The sequence below is a fragment of the Danio rerio genome, chromosome 20 (assembly GCF_052040795.2).
Source record: "Danio rerio strain M-AB ecotype USA chromosome 20, GRCz13ab, whole genome shotgun sequence".
Lineage (NCBI taxonomy): Eukaryota > Metazoa > Chordata > Actinopteri > Cypriniformes > Danionidae > Danio > Danio rerio.
In genome coordinates, this window is record NC_141040.1 from 29,433,383 (window position 1) to 29,456,309 (window position 22,927).

The window sequence follows — 22,927 nt, forward strand, 5'->3', positions numbered from 1 at the left end:
TGTTGCAATCAGTTTCTTCAAACGGTTTGTTACCTTAACTTATTGGGTTTTACAGTGTAACTATATAGTGCCCTGATAACCTGTAACAAATACTGTAATGTACTTAAGGTTTTACTACAGTAAATAATGTTGTTTTGTAGTATAATAAATCCCATAGTTAAAGAAAACTACAGTATTGGGTCATTTGTCTATATTGCTATAGATTTACAACAGATGCAAGTACTTTACTATAGTATGCTTAAAAACACTGTAGTATTTACTATAAATTACTACTGTATTTTTTTCATGTGGGATTAAAAATACTTTCTTAGTCGGTAACAAAGTTTTGCTAGTAAACTGATCATAGTTTATAACTACTGTTTTTCGATGTTAATCAATACATCAAAAAGGGTTAAGAGTTAACAATATTTTCTAAACAACTCACCAAGGTCAGTTACAAGTACCGTTTATCTCTAGAATGTGGATTACAATCAAGATAACTTGAGACAAATGTCAATGAGGAATGTTTTATTGATATAGATTTACACTTGAAATGTTGTTATTGCAAACAAACTCTAGGTCAGCATTTCACACAGGCTTGTCAAAGGCAATGACTGCTGTGTGCACAAAAATATCAGTTGGAAATGCAAAAAGGGATGGTTTATTAAAGGCTGCAGTCTTGCATCTTTTTATCAGCCTGTTTCAGGGAGACCCAGGTGTTCAGCATGGATGCCCGAAGTTTGGCCCAAATCAAATGGTTGTTTAGACCCAGGATCTGCGCTGCAAACTGAGCAGCAGCTTCAGGAGAAAGAACAGTGGAGCAGCCCAGACCTGAATAAGTAAGAATGAGAGAAATGTTTAGCAATGCGCACAATAAAACTGCACTGCGTATCATTGTTAAAATCGGTCTATAAAATACTTCATTAAAATATTTAAATGAATCTACCACTAGGCATGCGAAGAGACGACCAGATGTCCTGAGCTCCCCAGTCAGGGGTAACAGGGGGACAGTTAATGACTGGATAAGCAGTGTTTCCTGACATCACAGGACCCAAGCCGTTACTTCTGCCTGCCACTGCAACAAAGATAGTAGGTTCTCCATCGCCTGAGAAGAAAAACAGTTAAATAAGTTCATAAGCAATCCTAATCAAAGTTTTCAAATTATCTTGGCAATGAGAAATGAGGAAAGTGGCAAGATTGTTTTTTTTGGATTTTCATACCCTCATATTCAGCTTTGATGCGGAGTGTCTCATCAGGGCCTTTATGGGCAGAGTTGACTCTGAGGTGGCAGGGAATGCCATATGAAGCACAAGCTTTACGGATCTTCTCACAGTGAGCCACATCTGAGGTGGAGCCCATCATAACTACCACCCTTCCTCTCGCCTGGGACTCCAGGAGCAGCTATGAACAAACAAACACAAGGTTGGTTTCAATTTTGTAAAAGGCCTTTATTGGAGAAAGGGGGATGGTGGGGTCATTAAGGTCTTCAAAGTTTAACAAGGCTGAAACCACTATCTAGGTAAACTAAAAAGTAAAGAGCATCAGATTGCAGAGCTCTTTGTTAATGTTCAGCTTCTTCATGTGATTTATAATAGGTAAAATTGACTGCAGACCCTGTTCAGCACTTGAGTCTTGTTTAAAGTTGCAATGAAGCAAGGACAAATAGTTTCTCCTCTGTTTTGACATGTGTTAAAGGAGTGACAAATTAGGACAGGGACTTGGTTCATTGGTTGTTCATAGATTTATGATGTAGGGATTGCACTCAAAATCAGAGTTTGAGCTCATTAAATGATTGGACCCATTTTAAAAATTAAAGGTTTTCACCTCAAAGGCATAGTTTACACAATTATGATTTTTACACAATTACTCACCCTCGTTTCAAACCTTTATGAAATTTTCTTTCTTCTGTTGAATACAAAAGACATTTTGAAATATGCTGGAAACCTGTAACCATCGACTTCCATGGTATTTGTTTTTCAAACCATGAAAGTAAATGGTTACAGATTTTCAGCTTTCTTCAAAATATCTTCCTTTGTGTTTAACAGAAAAAAGAAACTAGGGTGAGAAAATGATCATAATTTTCATTTTACTGATAACCATTACTTTAAGATGCAGTTATGACAATTAAAAAAAAATCATAAAAATGTCATAAATTGGACACTTTATAAATTAATTTGCTCAAACATGTTTTAATTATGTCATTTTAAATACACAGAAAAAGAATAGTATTATCCATATCTCCAAATTGTGGAAACACATGAAAATGTAGACATGAAAAATTATGATTTTCTAAACCATATGGTACCTTAACTCGCTCTGCGACCCACTCGAAGTTCCTCTTTACCATCTGCATGGCCTCGGGAGTGACTTCTTTCAGGTCACGGTACACCTAAACAGACCATAGCATTTAACAGACAGTCAGTCATACTCCTATTAATCTCTCATGCTTCTAGAAAGACCCTGATCAAAGCAGAAAAACACATGCTTCATCAGAATAATATCTTAGCGACTCTTAGTGGCTGCTAGTTTTACATAAATGGTGTACATTTATTTTATGCACAAGGTGGAATTTTTTTTTAAACATTCAAATCGTCACCTTAGAATTAAAAGGTTCTATCTGCGTTTTAAATGATTTTGAGATATTGAGCTTCAAAGATTTTGCATTCAATATAGCAAACAACATGTGCGTAACAGTTCTCTTTTATACATTAACATGAGAGAGACCCTAAGGGTTCTCTAAAATGTAAATTATCAAAGTTCTCTTACATTTGCAAATTGGAGTAAAAAAAAAACAAAAACACAGTAAATGCAGATAGAAGTCATTTTCCGCTTGGAATTAGAAGGTTTAATCTGGCAGATCATTCATTAAAGCATTACTTTTCAAGAAATACAACCTAAAAATATATACGTTGGTGTTGTAACAATATGTGGATGCTTGAGAAAGTTAAACTTTTGCTTTCTATAATGTTTATTTCATGTTTTAGGATGAATATTTTTTTCTTGTTTAAACTAAGAATACAAGACTGTGCTAAAAAAAATTTTCCAGTGCGAATGTTAATTTTATCTAATTAATATGTTAATATTTATTACATTTTATGCTTTATATGAATTATTAAATTATATTTATTGAATTATATGACCCATGAATTAAATTATTTAAACTTCAATGCTTAATATCAAATTTAAAGACTTAAAAAGAAACAGACGATGAGAAGTTAAATAAACACTGAAAAGTGTGTCACTGACTATATGTAAAAAAAACAAAAAAACTTCACATTTAATATATAATTTAAATTTTTTTTAAAATAATTTATTTAATATTAGTTTTTCAACAATGTAAAATGGAACATTTTATCTCAATGTCGTCGGCTATGCGGTGACGCAGTGGGTAGCACGATTGCCTCAAAGCAAGAAGGTTGCTGGTTCGAGCCTTTCTGTGTGGAGTTTGCATGTTCTCCCCGTGTTTGTGTAGGTTTCCTTCGAGTGGTCCGGTTTTCCCCACAAGTCCAAAGTCATGCGCTACCGTTGAATTGGGTTAGCTAAAATTGGCCATAGCGTATGTGTGTGACTGAGTCTGTATGGGTGTTTCCCAGTGATGGGTTGCAGCTGGAAGGACATCCGCTGAGTAAAGGGACTAAGCCAAAAATTTTTTTTTATGAATCTCAATGTCAAGAAATGCTTCTAAATGATTCATCACCTTTACACACGTCTCAATTTAGCCGACTCTGATTTGGTCTGATTTTATCTTTCTGGTGTTTCCTGTTGTCAATGGAGCAGTCCGGCGAAATGTGTAAACCACAAAAATGCTAATTGGCACACAGAAAGAACCTTATAGAGATAAGCTAGAGTTCAACTTTGTAGATTTTTTTTTTTTAAAGTCTTGAAATGTAAAACAACCTATAAAAACATCCCATAATGTAACTAAGTTGTCATTTAATAAGAATATGTGAATAACTTAATTTTGACAAAAATGTCAGATAGAACCTTATAATTCTAAGGTGACGAAATGTTTGCCTCTTTACCTGTTTGTCTTTCTGCTGGCTGCGATCCCCAGCTGGCCAGAGCCTCCATGAGTCATTGTCAATCACATCAGCCAGCACAATCTCCTTAGTGGTCACATTTACTCCAAATTCTATCTAAAATGACAGATGATGGAGATTACACATCTTTACGATGGACATTAACATTCTGTTTTCCAACTTAACTCTTCTTTGTTTATTAAGTTGTAAAAACTAATAAACAACACTGATTCTTGAAGAATTTTGATCCATTTTAAAGTAGAGCTGCACAATATATTGTTTCAGCATCTATATAGCAATGTGCAAGTTCACAATAGTCACAGGGATCTGCTATGCAGTTGAGATTATAGTTGACCAGACAATACATCCATAGTGGAGAAATTTCAGATTTTAATCTCGGACTCAAAGTTTTTCCATTTGTGTTTTTAAGACCTGACTGTAAGAATTAAGCAGACATAAGCTATTTGGGCACAATAAATTAATTGTTTGTAGCTTAAAGATTGATTGTACATTATGTACCTTTTTAATTCAATTAAAATGATACAGTGTTATTATTATTATTATACAGTGATTATTTAATTTCTGTTTCTGAACACCGTTTGACTCCAGAAAATCATAAATCCTTGTTTATTTGCATCTTTTCTCTGCTGTATTTAACTTTGCTTGTCTTTTTTGATTAAACTTTATGCAGACATGCTGCCCTACAGAATTATACCAATCGATCTAAAATCATGAATTCTTCACAAGCTATTTAAGTTATTTGCTGAAATTGCATTTATATTACAATATATAAATCGCAGTGAATAAAAAAATTGCAATGTCAGTTTTTTTCAATAGCACGCAGCCCTATTTCAAATGTTGACTACTGCATATACAGTTGAAGTTAGAATTATTAGCCCCCCTTTAAATTTTTATTTCTTTTAAATATTTCCCAAATGATGTTTAACAGAGCAAGGTAATTTTCACAGTAGGTCTGATAATATTTTTTCTTCTGGAGAAAGTCTTATTTGTTTTGTTTCAGCTAGAATAAAAGCAGTTTTGAAAATTTTAAACACCATTTTATAGACAAAATTATTAGCCCCTTTAAGCTATATTTTTTTCGATAGTCTACAGAACAAACCATTGTTATACAATAACTTGACTAATTACCCTACCCTGCCTAGTGTGGAAATATACATTTTTATAATCTAATTTCAAACAAACAATAATCTACATATAACTGAAAAGTTCTGTTCTTTGGTTTTTAATTATATAATTTCATTAACATCCCAGCTAGGAAGGACATTTAACCTTTGTCTTTCTGACTACAGGCTAAGCCAAAGTGATGCAGGCCCCGTTTACACTAGTGCGTTTTAGTTTGAAAACGCATAAGTTTTGCTACGGTTACACCATCCGTCCACACTACGCCGGAGTTCTCGAGCGCCGAAAACTGAGCTTTTTGAAAACGCTGGAGAGGCCGTTTTCATTCTAAAACGCTGCTGCTCCGTCTCAGTGTGGATGGGGAAAGACGGAGACATCTGAAAACTGAGGCGGGGCTGCAAACGTTCGCCTATCTGATTGGGGCTTTTCCTCAATATTAAGTAGCCCACACACAGTTCAGTCTCGCATCCTCTTCTTGTAAGTTAAGACTTCGCAAGTTTGATCAAGGCTGCAGTCTCCCCCTTCTCAGTTTGATATGGAAAACATACCGAGGACACGCGTAAATCTTCAAAGGGAACAGTGTACTTTATAACTTCATTCACATCACCTTGGCTACGTTGTTTCACTTTCTCAACAATAAAACGTAAACATGATTTAAGGAACTGCCTATTTTCTTTTTAATATTAGCAACTTAACAGACAGCAGAAATGTTGAGGCGCCGTGCTGCATATATGAGCGTCATCTTCACTGTGTGGATATTTATAACAAAACGGAGCCGATAACAACTGCCTCCTTTCAATTTCAGTGAAAATACGAAACGCACCCTCTCTTTTGCTGAATATCAGTTTTAATAATCGATAATTATAAAAGTATAACATACAATAAGTTTATACATTGTAGGAAATAAAGGCAAGCGATCAGTCAATGTACCTGGATTAATCATTAACTTATCTTTGCACTTAACCAAAACATGTTACCCGTGAACAAGTAACTTAATAGATTCCAATGACCAAAGTCAGGGAATTGGCCTATGTCGTTAGATAAAGACAACAACATGAATGAAATATCACGTTCAGCAAATATAGTGAGATTAGATCCAGCGGGAGATGCGTGATGAGCAGTCCGACAAGCAGAGCTCTCATCTGGGTAAAAATGCTGGAGCGCTTGCCCGAGTGTGTGTGTGTGGTCACGTGATGTGCGTTTTCAGCGTTTTGGTGTGGAGTTCAGAAACGCTGGGTAAAACGCGAGTGTGGACGCGGATCGTTTTCATTCTACAACGCCGTTTTAAAACTAAAACGCACTAGTGTAAACGGGGCCGCAGATGCTACGGGCAGGTTTTTAACGACTCTACCTTTGTCTTCAGGTGTTGCTTTTATTCTACAGAAACCCTTTGTTGATTAACTTGTTAACCTAATTAACCTAGTTAAGCCTTTAAATGTCACTATAAGCTGTACAGAAGTGTCTTGAAAAATATCTAGGCAAATATTATTTATTGGCATCATGTTAAAGATAAAATAAATCAGTTATTAGAGATGAGTTATTAAAACTATTATGTTTAGAAATGTGCTGAGGAAATCTCTCCGTCAAACAGACATTGGGGAAAAAATAAACAGGGGGGCTGATAATTCTGACTTCAACTGTACATAGTTAACCTGCAGTTATACAATTTATAGTGTCCTATTATAGTAAAAAAGTATATAGTATATAGTATTATAGTAAAAAAGGTGGTGTGTATATGTGTAAAATATGTTTGCAATGAAGTGATCTGATCTTTACAATAATAAGGAACATCATGGTTTTCTCTTTTGTGTCATTACTGTTATAACTTTACTGTAATTTATGGTTTCACTCAGGTTTCTTACTTTCATATCCACCAGCGTGCAGTCCTGGGTGGCCCAAGCCTTCTCCAGGACTTCAAAAATGGCCACAGTGCTTTTGCTCATGATGTCCACCTCACAGCGACCAATAGTCAGTCCAGCCAGGTCAAAACCAGCTGCCAACAGCTGCTCTTCTGACCATTGAGGGTCATTATTGGCATCATCCTGAGCAAAACATAATAGTAGATGAAAAAAAAAGAGAGTAGTGGATCAGAATGTGAAATGCCATGGAATTACATTTGATATGTGATAAAAACTTTTTTACTAAAAATCAAATCCTCACCTTAAAAAACATCTCCTTTTTTAAAGGAGTGAAGCGGTAGCCCTCTTTAACCCCAGGGTTGCGTTTGAGGAAGGAACCCGTGGCGATACGTCTGCAGACCCATTCAATGGGTATCATTTCACATCGAGATGCCACAAATGCAGTGTCAGAATGCTGCCTGACAAATGCGGTCTTAAGCCCTGAAGGAAATTATTCGCATTACTTGGTGCATCATTTTAGTAGACGCTTAATGTTCTGGTTCATTAGCTGCACTTTCAAGTAGATAATAGTAATGTTCTGATAAATGATACACTTTCACATGGTGTAACTAAAACAACAGTCCTACTATCCTCAACACAGCATGCGTGTATTATCGAGTTTAATTAAAGGAAGTGTGGAAGTCACAAGACAGTAAAAAACTCAAGAGCAGCACATGGTGCACACACCAGCTTCAATTTACTAAAATTGCTGAGGAACTATTTTAATGCAAATGTCATCTAGAGACCTCTGACATATCTTTCCGTTTTCCTCTTGAAGGTCCAGATACACACTTAAAAAAACTTAGAAACTGAAATGACCAAAAAAAGCAGCTCACCAGCATCTTGTAAAAGTTTAAACACACAGCTGGTGGTCTTGTTGGCAATAGCAGCTTTGCCCTCCATCTGATCCTTCCGAACCGCATTGCCCGCGGTGATCTGATCTTTAGACTGGACCAGGACATGACCCGGCTCATCCAAAATCTCAAAGATCTGCTTGGTCTTCCCCTCATTCAGCTTTTGACCTAGTTTTAGTTCTACACAAAAGCCAAAGTAACAACACACATTAATTAATCACATAAATAAGATTTTAACATGCAAAACGTAGAAACTTGTAGTGAAGGCAGACACATGGGTAAGATAAAATAAATGTTGCCACTAGAGAGCAGTGTGTCAATCATTTTAAAACTGCAACAATAGTTAAAATGTCTTTATTGAAGGACAAAAAAGTAAAGAATTTGCATTGAAAAATATTGTTAATGTAAAAATGTTAAGCAAATTAATGAGATGTAATCAACTTTGTAAGGTTTTTTGCCATTTAGTAGAAGAATTAGAAAACATTCTTAAAACCTTTTCACTTTTTTTAACACAATTGATTTTTAGATCAGAAGGAGCAAACAGAAGAAAACCTAATGATTTGTAATATTTCCAAAAGTTATAATGTGCAATATTTGGTCATTTTATTTCAAATGCTTTACTTTGGGTATTTTTTATTTATTAATTTTTAAATGTAATTGTTTTTTCCCATTTTATTCCTTCACCTGCCTGTTCTACCAAATGGTTGACCATATTTTGACTGTTTTAAATAATGACTGTTAAAGTCATTTAAAGAATGACTGTTTTAAATAATGGTTTGCACTGCACAGCATTGTTGGTTTACAAAATAAAAAAATAAAAAAATAAAAACAAAGATAATTCTGTTGCAATACAACACTTGATTTTTTTTTTACAATAAAACCAAAATCATGTTAAATGGGAATCTGAAATATTGTATGGCATACTTAAAAAATCAGTTTTATTATTCAAAAATGTTTTATTTTGATCGTTTGTAAAGAACTTGGTCTTAAACTTTATATTTTCAATTTTTTTCATAAAATATGGATTAATTCCAGTACCTTTGCCATATACCAACATATCAACCATTTGGTAGAGGTTGATTGTTTAGAAATTATGGGATATGTTGGGGAAAAAATGCACTGAGTGTGTTACCTAGTGACATTAGGTGTTAAGAAATGCAATCCAATTTTTTTTTTCTTGATGGAGCAGGTAATGGGTTAAAGCAATTACATTTTAATTCATAATAATTTTTAGAAGAAGATGAAAAAACAAAAACAAACAAGGGCTACATTTCCAAGAATTTTTCTTTCTTTACGTCCAAGAACAGATTTATTTACACAAAAATTTATTTATTTAGGCTCAGATTGACTCATCTTACATAGCTTATTACACTACCATATACCATATAATTGCTACCATAATAGTATATCTAGTATTATTATTAACTATTGTGATTTACGAATCTACCATAAAACATAAGAACCGAACAATGAATCGTGCCACATGGGAACATTTTATATTCACTGCGCAACTGCACGGATCTAAACATGGTGCACACAGAAACAATCGAGCAGAGGAATAAACTCTAACTTACCTGTTGCAGTAGACATTCTTGCTGGGATTTGTTTTTCCTGCAAAATAAGATAAATGATGAGGAACTTTATTCGGTGTGCTCGGGTTTAAGACACGCGCGCTGTGCTTGAGATGAAGGCTTATTATAAAGTTCGACGAAGAAGAAGGGTGAGGGGTGAGACTCAACTCATTTATTTTCACGAGAGTAAAGCGTTACGACACTCTGCCGATTCATAAAAACCAATCAGAGTAATGCCATCTTCACCACGTGGACAGAATCTTAATCTGCATGCTTTTGGAATATAGACGTTTTATCTATTGAATGATAATGTTTAGACGCAAACATTCTCCCTACAACACTTCTTTATAACTACATTGAAGTTTGGGCGCGTGACGCAAGCTATTGAGCAGTTTCGACTTTGTGTTATCGATTTGACAAAAATTGCTTTTCTTGGACAAAAAAACAACAACAACTTTATTATCCATTTGCTCTAACTTGGATTTTTAAACTGGTGTTTTGGTCTTACGAGCTGCTGGGTTGCCAGATCCTCTTCTGCGTGTTCCGCTGTGCGAGGAAACACGTGCTTCGGGTGACTCTAGCCAGCGTGGAAACACGCTAACTAACACTACCAACCCAGTGAGCTCCACTGAGACGAGGACATGGAGTTTGAGGAGTCGGGCATCGGAGAGGAGTGCGGGGTGTTCGGATGTGTGGCGGCGGGCGAATGGCCAACACAACTGGAGGTCGCGCAGATTCTGACACTTGGACTTGTTGCTTTACAGCACAGGTAAGTGTAAAAGTTGCTGGTCCCTGTAATGTAACTTGAGGTGTATTGTTTTGCATGTACTGTTTCTGTACTATAACAAACAAACAGCGAAAAAACCTTATCAAAATATAAACTGAACCAGTATATACTGGTTTGCTGCTATCAACATTGGCTGGTTTTTCTATTGCATTTTATATAGTTAAAGAATATGGTTGAAGACCATCTTGAAACAGTTAACACCAGGAAACCCTTAGACTGTTTTAGTATGGACCATTTAGACCTAATTTGCATCTAAACCAAGAAACAATTCAATTATGATTTGAATTTGTTTTAGCCTTTTAAAACAAAAGGACCACCCATCTCTGACCCCAGTCAGTGTAGAGAGCCCAAAATTCAATAAGTTGTGTCATTGCCATCCGTAAGTCTCAGCAGATCATAAGATAACACTTTTAGAAAAATGTTACATGTAAACATGTCTAGTTAAAAAACAAAGCTCTCCCGGGTTTTTTTTAAAGCAAATTTAAGTACTTTTATAAATACTTAAGGGATAGTTAACTCAACTAAAAACTCTGTCATCATTTACTCATCCTTCAGCTGTCTCAATTCTGTTTGACTTTCTTCTGTTGAACACAAATGAAAATATTTAGAAAAAAGCTGGAAACCTGTAATAATTGTATTTGTTTTTCCTACTATGGAAGTTAATGCTTACCGGTTTCAGCTTCCTTCAAAGTAACTTATTTTGCATTCAACAGAAGAAAACTCTCACAAAGGTTTTGAATCACCCGAGGGAGAATAAATTGTGAGTAAATTTTCATTTTTGGGTGAACTATTCCTTTAATTTAAGCTGGTTTAATGTTTTTAGAGTTATTGTTAATTTTAAGATTATTTTGGCGCATTATTTAGTGTGTCTGCTGGAACATCAGTTTAATTCAGCTAACCCCAGTGAATAATCTCTGGCTGATTTACATCATTTTATCTGTGTTAATCTGCCTGTGGTTTTGATTTTTGCAATTGGCTAATCTTGATTGCCTAAAGATAAAAAGCTTTATAAATCCTGATATATTTAAGTTAATCACATTCACTAACTGTCTGCAAAACCCTGCTGCTATGCAATAGAATCACAAATCAATAAGCTTCCACTGTTCTGAGTCTCACCGACTGTTCAGACGTGATTGCATTAGATGCCATTGAACACACAGATGTGATCTCCATGATCGGAAAGTATTGATCGTCTTCTTCTTTGCATTGGAAGTCTATATTCTCTGACCAATCTGTGCTGCTTTCTCCATCGTCTGTGCTCTGATGAAACTGTTTGCAAAGCAAACGATCTCCTAAACACACAAGATATAGTTAACAGTGTTAAATGGGTCAAAGAATGTTTTTCCACAGTTTCTTAATATGCCACTCTTTATATAAATCATTATATCATCATGATTCCCATTTATTGATTTTCATTTAAACTTTCAGAAAGGTGCAAGATTGTTTTGCCACTGTTGGATTGTCTATAAATTAAATCACTTCTTAATGATATTAAATGCATTCCATGTATCCTTATGAATTCATTCTTGCTCCTGTCTTAATTCTCTTAGTCAAACTGAAGTCACAAGATTGATTCTGACAATTTGTCTTTAAAAAGAGAAGAATGTAATGAAAAACCTTCATCTGCAGCTTTCCTCTTTTTCCCTTTTCTAGCCGGCTCATGCTCTCCTCTTGTGTATGATGGGTTGCCGTTGTCTACATTGAAAATATATGCAGTTCAGTTTACACGTTTTGAGAGAAAACAAATAAAAGTCACATTATGGATGTTTGCATGGTGTGATGCAGTGGTTTTCAACTGTAGGGCCATGACTAAAAATGGTCAGGACCCTTGGCATGTTTTTAGGATAACAAAATAATATTAACTTGTAGTTTGTGAAGCATTTGTGTATAATTCTGTATAAATTTGGAACAAATTCAGATCACATGGTTGAAAATGCCAGCATGGACAGATTGCGTCATTCACTCACATGAAAATCACCTAGAATAGAGATATTGCTTTAAGAAAGTTTTGTGTAATGAAATACTGTTTTTAATGTAAATAATATTATTTTATTTAAATGACTGTTACTTTGCTGCATTTAGTTTACTTTTATTTGATTAACCAATTTGATCGTGCTTTGAGCTGCAACATGATGTGTCAGATCTGATGTAAAACCAGTTAGGAACCACTTTTAAATCAATTTTGTTACCTGAAATCCTTCTGTACTTATTACTGTCATCATATATAACAGCAGAGATGGAGTCAGAGGAAAGATGCTGCTCATATTCTATCTGAGGGCTGCCAGTTGTCCTCATTATTGTGGAATTCACAACAGGTATCTCAAATTCGACATTTGATGCTTCTTCTGATCTTGTTAAAAAGGTTTGGATCTCAGCCTGGCTCTGAAAGACCCTTGCAGAAGTGGCAGGAGAACCTAAAGGTGCCTCATCCATGGGTGGCTGGTCAAATCTAACTGCATCAATGTCATTGTTTTCCTGTGGAAGTCCACCCATTGAGGGCTCCTCAAATGATGGTGGAGTAATCATCCTGGAGCTCCTTCGTAAACGATTTGTTTCAGAAAACTCTGCGTAACTCATTCGACTTCTAGTAGGCTTGGATAAAAGTGTGTCCAACTGTTCGTAAAACCTCATGACACGGCGAGGATCTCCGATATCGGCTTTTCCTCTCTGCAGAGAGCGGTAGAGATACTTCAGGTTTTTGTACTTGGTCCGACATTGTTTCCAGTCCCGTTCCACACCCTGCTGAAGAAGCCTGCGTGAAATCTGCACAAATATGTCTTTATTTCTGGTTGAGCCCTGAAGCTGTCGTTGAATTCCTTCTTCGGCCCATATTTGAAGCAGTGCAGCCACTTCATCCTCACTCCAGTTTCTCCCCGAGTCATGCACTGTGATGACATTCATCTCAGTTGCAGATGCTGATGTTGACGCTGAAAAAGAAACAAGGTGTTTGAGGAATTTGGTTTTTAAACAACATTTGTCTTTGTCAGTTTCCACTGGAACTCACTTGAATCTCTTGGGATCAGTGGGTGAGTGGCAGCATTCATCATAGTTTGCATCTCTGCTAGACTTTCATCTAAAAGAAAGATGGAATAAGTAAAATTTTTCATTTAGTACTTCAACCATTTGGCTGTTTAATATTATTGCAGTTGATAATGGAAATCTAACCATCATCAATCTTGATAACCTGCTCTTCCATAGGTTCACGCCTCATGGCCAGGTGATCCCTGTTTGGTATATTCCTAGGTGACTCATCATCCTCAAATCTACCCTCAAATTCTTTTCCCTGCATTATTGCATCAAGCTCAGCAAAGAACCTTATTGGCCGGCCTTGACTCTTGCTGACTTTGTAATCATATTTCATGTTCTTGTATTTGGTGCGGCACTGTCTCCAGTCTCGCACCACGCCATGTTGGCGCTCCAGCCGGTGTGCCATCTCCTGAAAGATGGCCTTGTTTCTGTGGGAGCGTTGGAGCTGTTTATGAACCTCCTTGTCTCCCCAAACAGTAAGGAGAGCTCGAACCTCCTTGTCAGACCAGTGTCTGCCTCCTTCCAGACCTAGAAACAGATAGTTCTCGCTTAACAGGTTTGACAACATTAGGCAGAGGAACATTTAGTGTAAACAATGGGGCTTAATGGGAACCACCAGGTGGGTTTTTAACTCACAATTTCTACCCAGAAAGACACAATGAAGGTTTTTACTGATTTTTTTTTTTCATGCCAAGAGCTTTTAAAAGTTATGCTACCTTTTAGAATCCAGGTGTTTCTAGAATATAACCTCCGTCTTGTGAGGTCAACTGGAAAAACTAATATTTTTTTTCGTGTGATCTATTTTTTTTTTTGTAGATGCTTATTATAATGACTTGTTTGTCTCATTTTAAATAAATGAAAAGTATATCATCATTTTAAGTCATATTGAGGCTCTGTTGGTTTCAAGAGATGTGATAACTATTTTTATGAGGAAAACAATTATAAAACTTGCGTTATTTAATTTGTATTGTTCAAATTAGCTATTTTTTTAAAACATTAAATTTTATTTATCCTAAACTGAAAGTGTAAATTGATAATTGTAGCTTTTATTATCGTGCGAATATTACCTTCCTGAAGACCTGGCACTGCAGTAGCCTCCTCTCTTCTGCCAGTCGTGGGCTCTTCTTCTGTCATGTAAGGCCTTTGGATTGGCGTCCTGCTATCAGCAGCAGATCGTTTGTAGATGCCCTGCGGTGGCCTCCAGTCTGGAAGAGCCATTCTCCTACTCTGGGCCTTGCATTCAAGCCAGTCTTTACACACACCAAGCTCTCTTAGGCGGCTTGAGATGGCCTCATACTTGGCCCTGCTCTCTTCCTCTTCCCAGGCTAGTCTTTCCCTCCACACTGTGAGCAGAGTTTTCACTTCCTCTCCTCTCCAGTGACCAGCTGTGTCCCTCTGTCTCTTGTCCTCTCCAGCGTGCCTTTGTGGGTCTGTTTCAGGCTCCATGTTTCTAAGCTCTCCTAGAAATGGCTTCTGTTGGTGCGCCTCTGCCTTTATCCTCTCTTCTCCCCCTCCCTGTTGACTTTAAGCTCAGTGTCCAAGGCAACCAGACGACTGAGCCAGTTAAAAGCGACCATGTGACCGAGAACAGCCTCATGACTGGCTTAAGCTGTGTGTGTCAGGGGAGGGCGGGGGAGGAAATGTGAGAAGTGGCTTGGCGAACGAGCTACACTTGCTGCGTCGATCATTCTCAATAAGACATGTGGAAATGGCTCAGATGTGTTTGGCTACTCCAGCACATCTATTCTGAATGTCTTTTCTGGTTATTTGGTCTCATCTTTTGGGATGAGCTGTGTGTACATTATAGCCTTGTGCTTTCAGTCTCTGTGTTTCACCCTGTGCTCACTGTGTTTCTGTCCTCCGTCTCTCTCTCTCCCTCCCCCCTCTTTCTCTGGCTTACCACTTCACATAAACCGGTTTGATCTGCTTTAGTCACACTTTGTGCAGTCATTCACTCATATAAAACAGATCTAGCTTGATTTCGATTTTGTTGGTGGGAAAGGTGGGAGAAAGGGAGTGACAGATTTTTCTTTATCCAGTCTTGCCAAAACATGTTTCTAATGGTTCACAACTGCAGTATCACTTGAACAAACGCCACTAGTTTGCAGTTGTTTTAAAAATATTTTTTTTAAAAGACGTTTTATATATATATATATATATATATATATATATATATATATATATATATATATATATATATATATATATATATATATATGCATACATAAATACATATATATATATATATATATATATATATATATATATATATATATATATATATATATATATATATATATATATATATATCCATCATCATTATATTTTACAGGAAAGCTTAAATGCTTTCGTACATGTGATTTGAATGAAGCGAGAGGCAATCTCCCTTTGATTGTTACAAATTTTAGTAAAGTAAAAAAAAAAATAATCCGCAGGTCACATGTACCCAACTGCGAGTTGTGATCAGTGATCCGTTACACCCCCAAATTATATAAACTATAAATATATAATAGTTTTTTTAAGTCTTTACACTTACAGATCCCAATCATATGAGAAGCTTAATAAAACCTCTTTTGTTTTACATGGAGTGGGTGTTTTCATGGAGGCTATCATGTTGAGATTACATGACTAGTTACTGCCCTTCTTTCACTCAATTACTAAATGTGTAGGTTTACAATGAGGTAATAGCTAACTTTGAAAAAGACTGAAAATGCTGTAATCCATAAACATGCAAATGACATAGGTTTCTATATGCCATGAAAAGCCATTTATATGTAAATGAGTGGCCAAAACACTTTTTTAATTGTGTCAAATAAACACAGTGATTGTAAAAAGGTGTTTTTAAAATGTTCCTGACAGCTGAATTTTTAGTTTTTGCAACATCCACACCTTTAGATGTCAGTATACACTACCATTCAAAAGTTTAGTGGCCTTTTTCTAGTGTTTTAAGGTGCCTTTTGAATGTTGCCACGGCATCATTAGTCTGTATGGGATTGCCATGGTTTCATTTATTTGATCAAGTTACTATACTCTGTGTTAAATAGGGGTCAGGAAAGTGCTGGAATTGTCACAAGTACTGGAACAAACCCCCCAACATTCTCCACCCTGAAGGTAATGCAGCAGGAATAACAACATTTCAATGTATAAAGCATCTATTCCCCACTGCAAATATGATTTGTTCCTCTCCCGTGGGCCAACATATGTCAACATACTGCAGTGAATTCAAGATTAGACATGCCTGACATAATTGCTCCTCACTCTCTCCTACTCAGGGAATGGGTTTAGTGAATACAGCTTTTAAACCAGAGGATTTGCTGAAACTGCGCTATGGTAACCTTGGCATTGGACACACACGGTACTCCACCACGGGCATCTCAGAGCTGCATAACTGCCAGCCTTTTGTTGTAGACACCCTGCATGGCAAGATTGCCGTGGCACACAATGGAGAACTGGTCAATGCCTCCGCACTGCGCAAGAAGGTGGGCTTTGATTTTTCAAGATGCATTCAGAATAGACTTTGAGTATGCATAGTTTTTATGGACACTAATACTTGCAATATGATGTCACAATTTACAGTATCTTTAAAAAAAAACACAATTTAGCATACAGTATGTTATCTATCCTAAAGATAAAAAATATGCAATCTGTTCTACTTCACTGCAGCACTGCAATACTTAGTCAGTTAAGCCTGTTAAAGTTTCTCTGTGTACAATCCTCAAACAGGGCATAATGTCCTTATTTACATATACTGTAAATGGAGTCAGTGTCATTGATCGGATGTTTGCTTAGTGTACTTTTAGAAACCAATTAAAAATTGACTTTCCCTAGATTTGGTATGAATGTAATTGTAAAAAGCTACAGATTTAAAAAAAAAAAAAAAAAGATTAGGTTATAGATTAAAAGAAAAGTGCAGAAATTTTGACAAATGACATTTGGAGATAATGTTTTTATGAGTTCCTCAAATTGTATTGCTTTTTAAACTCTTCTGAAGGTAACTTTAGCATTGTGATGTCAAAAAGTTAATATAATACCTAAAAAAATTGCATGTTTTTATTTTATGGAAAATGTTTTACATTTGGAAGTTTATGTTTAGTAGTTTATGATCTGAAACAAAAAATACATTTTGCTCAAGCTCATACTATAAATTGTAAACTGATTGTTTGTTTTTTTAAATCAGTGTCTTACAATTTAGTTTTTCTGAATGGACTTCACCAGTGGTGTATAGTAATGAATTACAAATACTCAAATTACTTAAGTTTAGTTTTTTCTCAGGAATTTTACTTTGCAAATGTAGTTTAAAAAAGTGTGTAGTTTTACTGCTACATTTAATGCACTATGTACCTTCAATCTGCAGTCATTGTGATTGGCTAAGTTCAGTAATAAAACCTATGTTTCTCATTCAATCAAATTGGGCATAAAAAATCTGCATCAGACAGCTATAAATGCTTTATAAATGCAGCAGATATTCCATTCGTCAATCTTTCTTTATTTGGCCTACGGCCAGTAATCCAATCAGTTCCCAAAAGACAAAACTATGCACTGCCCTATATATTTCTTTCTCATTTCAGGAACCATTTGAATGTTATGTACATCACATTATGAGACTAAAACCACAATCTTAACTTTCGCTTCAAGCAGACTTTAAACAGTAACTAAATGCACTACAGAATGTTTTGTTTTCAAATACATGCACAAATTGCATGTCTTCTATCAGTGCTGCACAAGCTTGGTTGGTAGCACCAACTGCTAGAAACTTGTAGCTTGTTAGTCAGGATTCAAAGTGCATAACAAGAATAACATATCACCAGATTTTTTTTGCCTCTTTTTTTTTCTTTTTTTAGATTTTGCTCCGCATGTAACCACATCAAACTGCTTTTGACTGCTTATTTTAGGTCTATATATTAATGTATTGAGGTTTCACATTAAATTAATCTCAAATTGTGATGAATGCTAAATAATTTAACTTGTATTTAGGAAAAGTAGCTACTTTTTTATTTTGATTTGCAGTATAAGTTGAAATTTTTTTCACAGCATAATACTCACTGTTCTTGAGTACTTTTAGAAGGACTACTTTTTACTCATACTTTGAGTAGTATTTAGACCAGATACTTTTACTCTGCTTGCACTATATTTTAGGGGCAAGTAATGGTACTTTTATAAGAGTGTATTATTTTTAGTTTTTACAATGTTTGGTCATTCTATGAATGACATAAATAAGAGGTACGTGTTTGTCAGCCTAATGCTGAACATTTAACATTTGAAGCCAGCATTTTTTTCAGGCTGCACAGGTCATTGAGGGCTGAACCCCTCACAACACAGAACTATACTGGAATAGATTTATTTATTTACTTGATGAATTCTATTTGTGTGTTGTAGGTTATGCGCCATGGTGTTGGTCTGTCCACCTGTTCAGACAGTGAACTCATCACCCAGCTCCTTGCTTTGACTCCACCCATGGAGGAACTCGACAATCCTGATTGGGTCGCTCGGTAGGTTCTGCACATGTGATTGAATTACCATTTATATCATTCACTCATTAATCCCTGCCAATCTTTCTGATTACTAAATTGAGTTCACTACTAGGGTTCTTTATTTTAATGCATTTGTTTGCTCTTCTCAGTATTAAAAACCTCATGACAGAGACGCCTACATCATACTCGCTGCTTGTGATGTATAAAGATGTGATCTATGCTGTGAGAGACCCCTATGGAAACAGACCTCTCTGTATCGGACGTTTAGTGCCAATCTCCAAACTGCACAGCTCAGGTGTGGGATTTAAAAGGGTTTAAGTTGAAGATTTCCCTGCATCTGCTCTGAGTTTGGGTCTAGTTTGTGTTGGATTTGAGAACATGCAATAAAAAGCTTCACTTACTTCTAATCAGAAATATTCAGTTTGTCAACAAGTAACTTTAATATTATCAGTTAGTTTGACAAATGTTATAGTTTATTTTTGTTTCCTGCATTATTTGATGCTGACATTGCTATTAAAATGATTTTCCCCCACTGTAGGTGCTGGAGAAGCAGACACAGAAGGCTGGGTGGTTTCATCTGAGTCCTGTAGCTTTCAATCTATTGGAGCAAAGTATGTTTTGCTCAGATTTGAATATTATCAGTGCATTTTACATGCTTAAGGCTCTCTATGTCCACACAGCTACTGCATTTTTTGTTGTTTTTTATTTATTGCTTGTTTTTATTTTTTGGCAGGTATTATCGTGAAGTAAAGCCTGGAGAGATTGTCCAGATATCAAAAAATGGTGTAGAGAGTCTAAGTGTTGTGCCACGACCAGAAGGAGATCTTCCTGCATTTTGTATATTTGAATATGTTTACTTCGCCAGGCCAGACTCCATGTTTGAAGGCAAGTTCATAATGTCAAGTTGAAGGTTTGTGAATACAGGGACAAAGCTTTGTATTATTAAAAAATATCAGCAATCAACAATGCACCAACTGTGGTTGTAGTTTGGGCCAGGGCCAGACGGAATCTGCTGACGTTTTTTGCAATTTTCGCAGAGAATTTTGGTAAAAATCGGCGGATTTCTGCGGAATGATTTTGGGAGTATCATAACTAAAACCCTAATATGTCAAATTAAAAAATAATATCTTTTTAACTTTTATTTAATGTTTAAAATGCAAATCCAATTAGATTTACTTTATTTGGTAAACAAAGCAAGTCTCTCATATATCTACTAAAAGACAGTAAATATTACTGTACTAACTGCATTGTACATAAATCAGATTAACATTTTCACAGTCAATAATGTTACTGTAATTAATTAAAAAACTGAATAAATATATATTTGCACACATTTACTCAAGTTAATAAAACCGAATTAATGATGGGCTACAAATCTGCAGAACTCTACACCAACCGATTCCGTGTGGGCCTAGTTAAAGCCCATCATATGATGAAAAATGCTTTTATTAAAACTGTAAATCATACTTCCACATTTTTGTATACTCAGTTTTCTAATTTTTTTTTTTTTTTGCCAAAAAGAGATACTGAAGCCCCTTTTTCTGTCTTTTTAAAATATTGCCAGTTACATCCATAGACAGCTAATGTTTTTTAAAGGCAATATTTCCACAAGTAAATTACCCTTTTAAAATGATCAAAAATGAGATGTTTGTATATTTGGTAGCTATTTCTATTTCCACTAACTTTCTATATGTTAAAGAATCATACATTTACTGTTTCAAAACAATAATATCCAGCACATTTAATCACAATACATGCTCTTTGAGCAGAAAATAAGCATATTGAAATGATTTCTGAAGGATCATGTGAGATGTCACATGAAGACTGGGTTAATGACCCATGTACACTCAGCCTTGCTGTCACAAAAATAAACAAACGGAAAAACTTTTTAAATCTAATCAACATTTTGAATGTTAAAAATAAAATGTGTCGTATTCAATAATTTTTTCTTGGGATAAAGATCTACTACTAGGTGAAGTAAGTGTTGTTTGTTTGTTACAGGTCAGATGGTGTACACAGTGAGGCAGCGCTGTGGGCGTCAGTTGGCCATTGAGGCTCCCACTGATGCTGATGTGGTCAGCACTGTTCCAGAATCAGCCACGCCTGCAGCATTAGGATACGCACAACAAGTGAGTATTAAGGATACTGTAAATGTCTTAATGTTTTTTTAGTCACTCATTACATTTAATTTTGTCACTTTTAGTCTGGCCTTCCGTATGTAGAGGTGCTTTGTAAAAACCGATATGTGGGTAGAACCTTCATTCAACCAAACACTCGCCTGCGTCAGCTTGGAGTGGCCAAGAAGTTCGGGGCATTGACTGACAACTTTGCTGGCAAACGAGTGGTGCTCATTGATGATTCCATTGTGAGGGGAAACACTATTTCACCTATTATAAAACTGCTGAAGGAAGCAGGCGCAACAGAGGTAAAATACTTTTGGATCACTGCTCGATTGTTGCTGGTTTGGTCTTTTTTTCACTGAAACATCTTGGTTGTGTCTTATTAAATGACAGGTCCATATTCGAGTTGCATCTCCTCCCATCCGGTTCCCATGTTACATGGGAATCAACATTCCTACCAAAGAAGAGCTAATTGCAAACAAACCAGAGTTTAAGGATATAGCTGGTTATATTGGTAGGTGGAAATGCAGAGAATTTTCTTTATCTCTAAGATTTTAAAATTTAATCTCTCCTGAAACTTGTTTCCACCACAAGATTTAAATAAAGACAAAGCAGTTTTATATTTGGAGTTTAATGGTCAGATGTACACTCAGTGCAAGATGGCTTATTAACTCAATTATATTTCAAGAGTTCACACTTATCTGATGATTGATTATAAAGCATGTTTAGCATGCTGTCCCAGAAGAGAGCCCTGAGCTCATAAGATCCTCAAGCCCAGGGATACCTCCTTTTTGCAAGGCGAAAGGGGAGTTTGAGCTCAGGTAGATCTCGAGAACTCGCCTGCTGTAGTTAATGAACAGATAGTGATTGCTCGTAAGAGATAACTATTTACTAGGAGCATGTCAATGGTGACATCCAACAAATACCACTGTGCCATTGTGTCACCCATAGGAAAAGAGGAGTGTTAGGGGTGAAAGGGGGATTCAAAATGAAGATGGCTGTCATATGTTAGGGTATTTATAGTGGCTTTGGAATCCTCTGATTGGTGAATCATAAATTGAATAGTGCGAGACCGGCTGCAAGCAATCAAAAGCACATGATCCTCTTGAAATTAGTTTATAAACAAACTTCACAAAAAATAATTATAAAACATATTTGAACAAATTTTACCAAAAATATGTCATAATTCAGGCTTTCTATGTTCTGAGTTTAATTGCAAGATGTAAATGTATAAGTCCAAGATTACATGTGAATGAAAATCTCATTATTCTTAATCTGTTTTAATTGATAGAAATCAAATCAGAATAATTCAATCAGAATATAGGCCAGTATGTTTTTTTTATTGAAAGAAGAGGCAAATGTGAGACTAACTCAAATGCAAGACATTAACATTTTTTTAAAATCATGTGGAGAAAACAATATTCCATAACACAGATTGATATATAGTATAAAAATACTTTCACATCCAAACTATTTAAACAGACATTCTCCCCTCCTTTATTTTGAACAGGTGCTACAAGTGTGCGCTATCTGTCCGTTGAAGGCCTGTTATCTGCTGTTCAAGGTGGGATTGAGTCGCATGGAAAAGACGAGAGGATCAGCTCCACCACTAAGACCACTAGAATTGGCCACTGTACAGCCTGCCTCACAGGAAAATACCCAGTGGAGCTGGAGTGGTGAATTTCAGCCCTCCATTATTGTCTAGTCATTTCTGTATACAGTAGGTTTGGTTTGTCTTTTGAAGTTCTTTGTTTATATGACCAATTTAAAAAAGAAAACTGATGCTGCTTTAACATTTGTTACAGCTGTAAAATTCATGAAAATATTGCTGGCCATTTACTATGTTAGAATGAAAAAATAAACACAAATCCCTACATGTATTCTCAAACATTCCATTAAACTTTGCTTTAGAAGTATTTCTGTCACTGTCAGTTTTTAAACAACTAAGATTCTCAAGTTAAACTTTCCAAAAATGTGAACTTTTTATTCCGAGCAAGATTAAAATCAATGTGAGCATTAGCAGTCCTGGATCTTAAGATACAGATTGTTCTGCCTTTGTTA

General features: G+C 35.8%; 2 protein-coding genes across 7 annotated transcripts; one reads left to right on the forward strand and one right to left on the reverse strand.

Moving 5' to 3' along the window:
• Positions 1-492: 492 nt before the first annotated feature.
• paics (phosphoribosylaminoimidazole carboxylase, phosphoribosylaminoimidazole succinocarboxamide synthetase) lies at positions 493-14,801 on the reverse strand. 6 transcript variants are annotated; one of them, XM_087296357.1, is made up of 15 exons: positions 14,343-14,801; positions 13,414-13,803; positions 13,253-13,321; positions 12,438-13,175; positions 11,866-11,943; positions 11,365-11,540; positions 9,465-9,501; positions 7,873-8,070; positions 7,299-7,477; positions 7,001-7,180; positions 4,002-4,115; positions 2,285-2,368; positions 1,200-1,380; positions 926-1,084; positions 493-810 (listed from the first exon to the last, which is right to left on the reverse strand). In XM_087296357.1, the coding sequence occupies exons 1-15, from the start codon at positions 14,719-14,721 to the stop codon at positions 644-646; spliced, it is 3,129 nt and encodes a 1,042-aa protein (XP_087152483.1). In that variant the 5' UTR covers positions 14,722-14,801; the 3' UTR covers positions 493-643.
• ppat (phosphoribosyl pyrophosphate amidotransferase) lies at positions 9,752-22,782 on the forward strand. Its single transcript, NM_001082877.2, is given in 11 exon segments — positions 9,752-10,230; positions 16,320-16,386; positions 16,548-16,754; positions 18,652-18,764; positions 18,896-19,041; positions 19,285-19,357; positions 19,480-19,631; positions 20,748-20,875; positions 20,950-21,171; positions 21,260-21,380; positions 22,377-22,782. Coding segments are annotated over 11 exon segments (1,527 nt in total). The 5' UTR covers positions 9,752-10,102; the 3' UTR covers positions 22,547-22,782.
• Positions 22,783-22,927: the final 145 nt, after the last annotated feature.

What these genes read in the sequence shown, in the direction of transcription:
- paics (XM_087296357.1), bottom strand. Translation starts at nt 14,721, where the DNA reads ATGGAGCCTGAAACAGACCCACAAAGGCACGCTGGAGAGGACAAGAGA. An exon ending in GCCAGCAGAAAGACAAACAG is followed by an intron (nt 2,369 to 4,001) that starts GTAAAGAGGCAA and finishes TGGTCTGTTTAG; the next exon opens with GTGTACCGTGACCTGAAAGA. An exon ending in GTCTCTTCGCATGCCTAGTG is followed by an intron (nt 811 to 925) that starts GTAGATTCATTT and finishes TTACTTATTCAG; the next exon opens with GTCTGGGCTGCTCCACTGTT.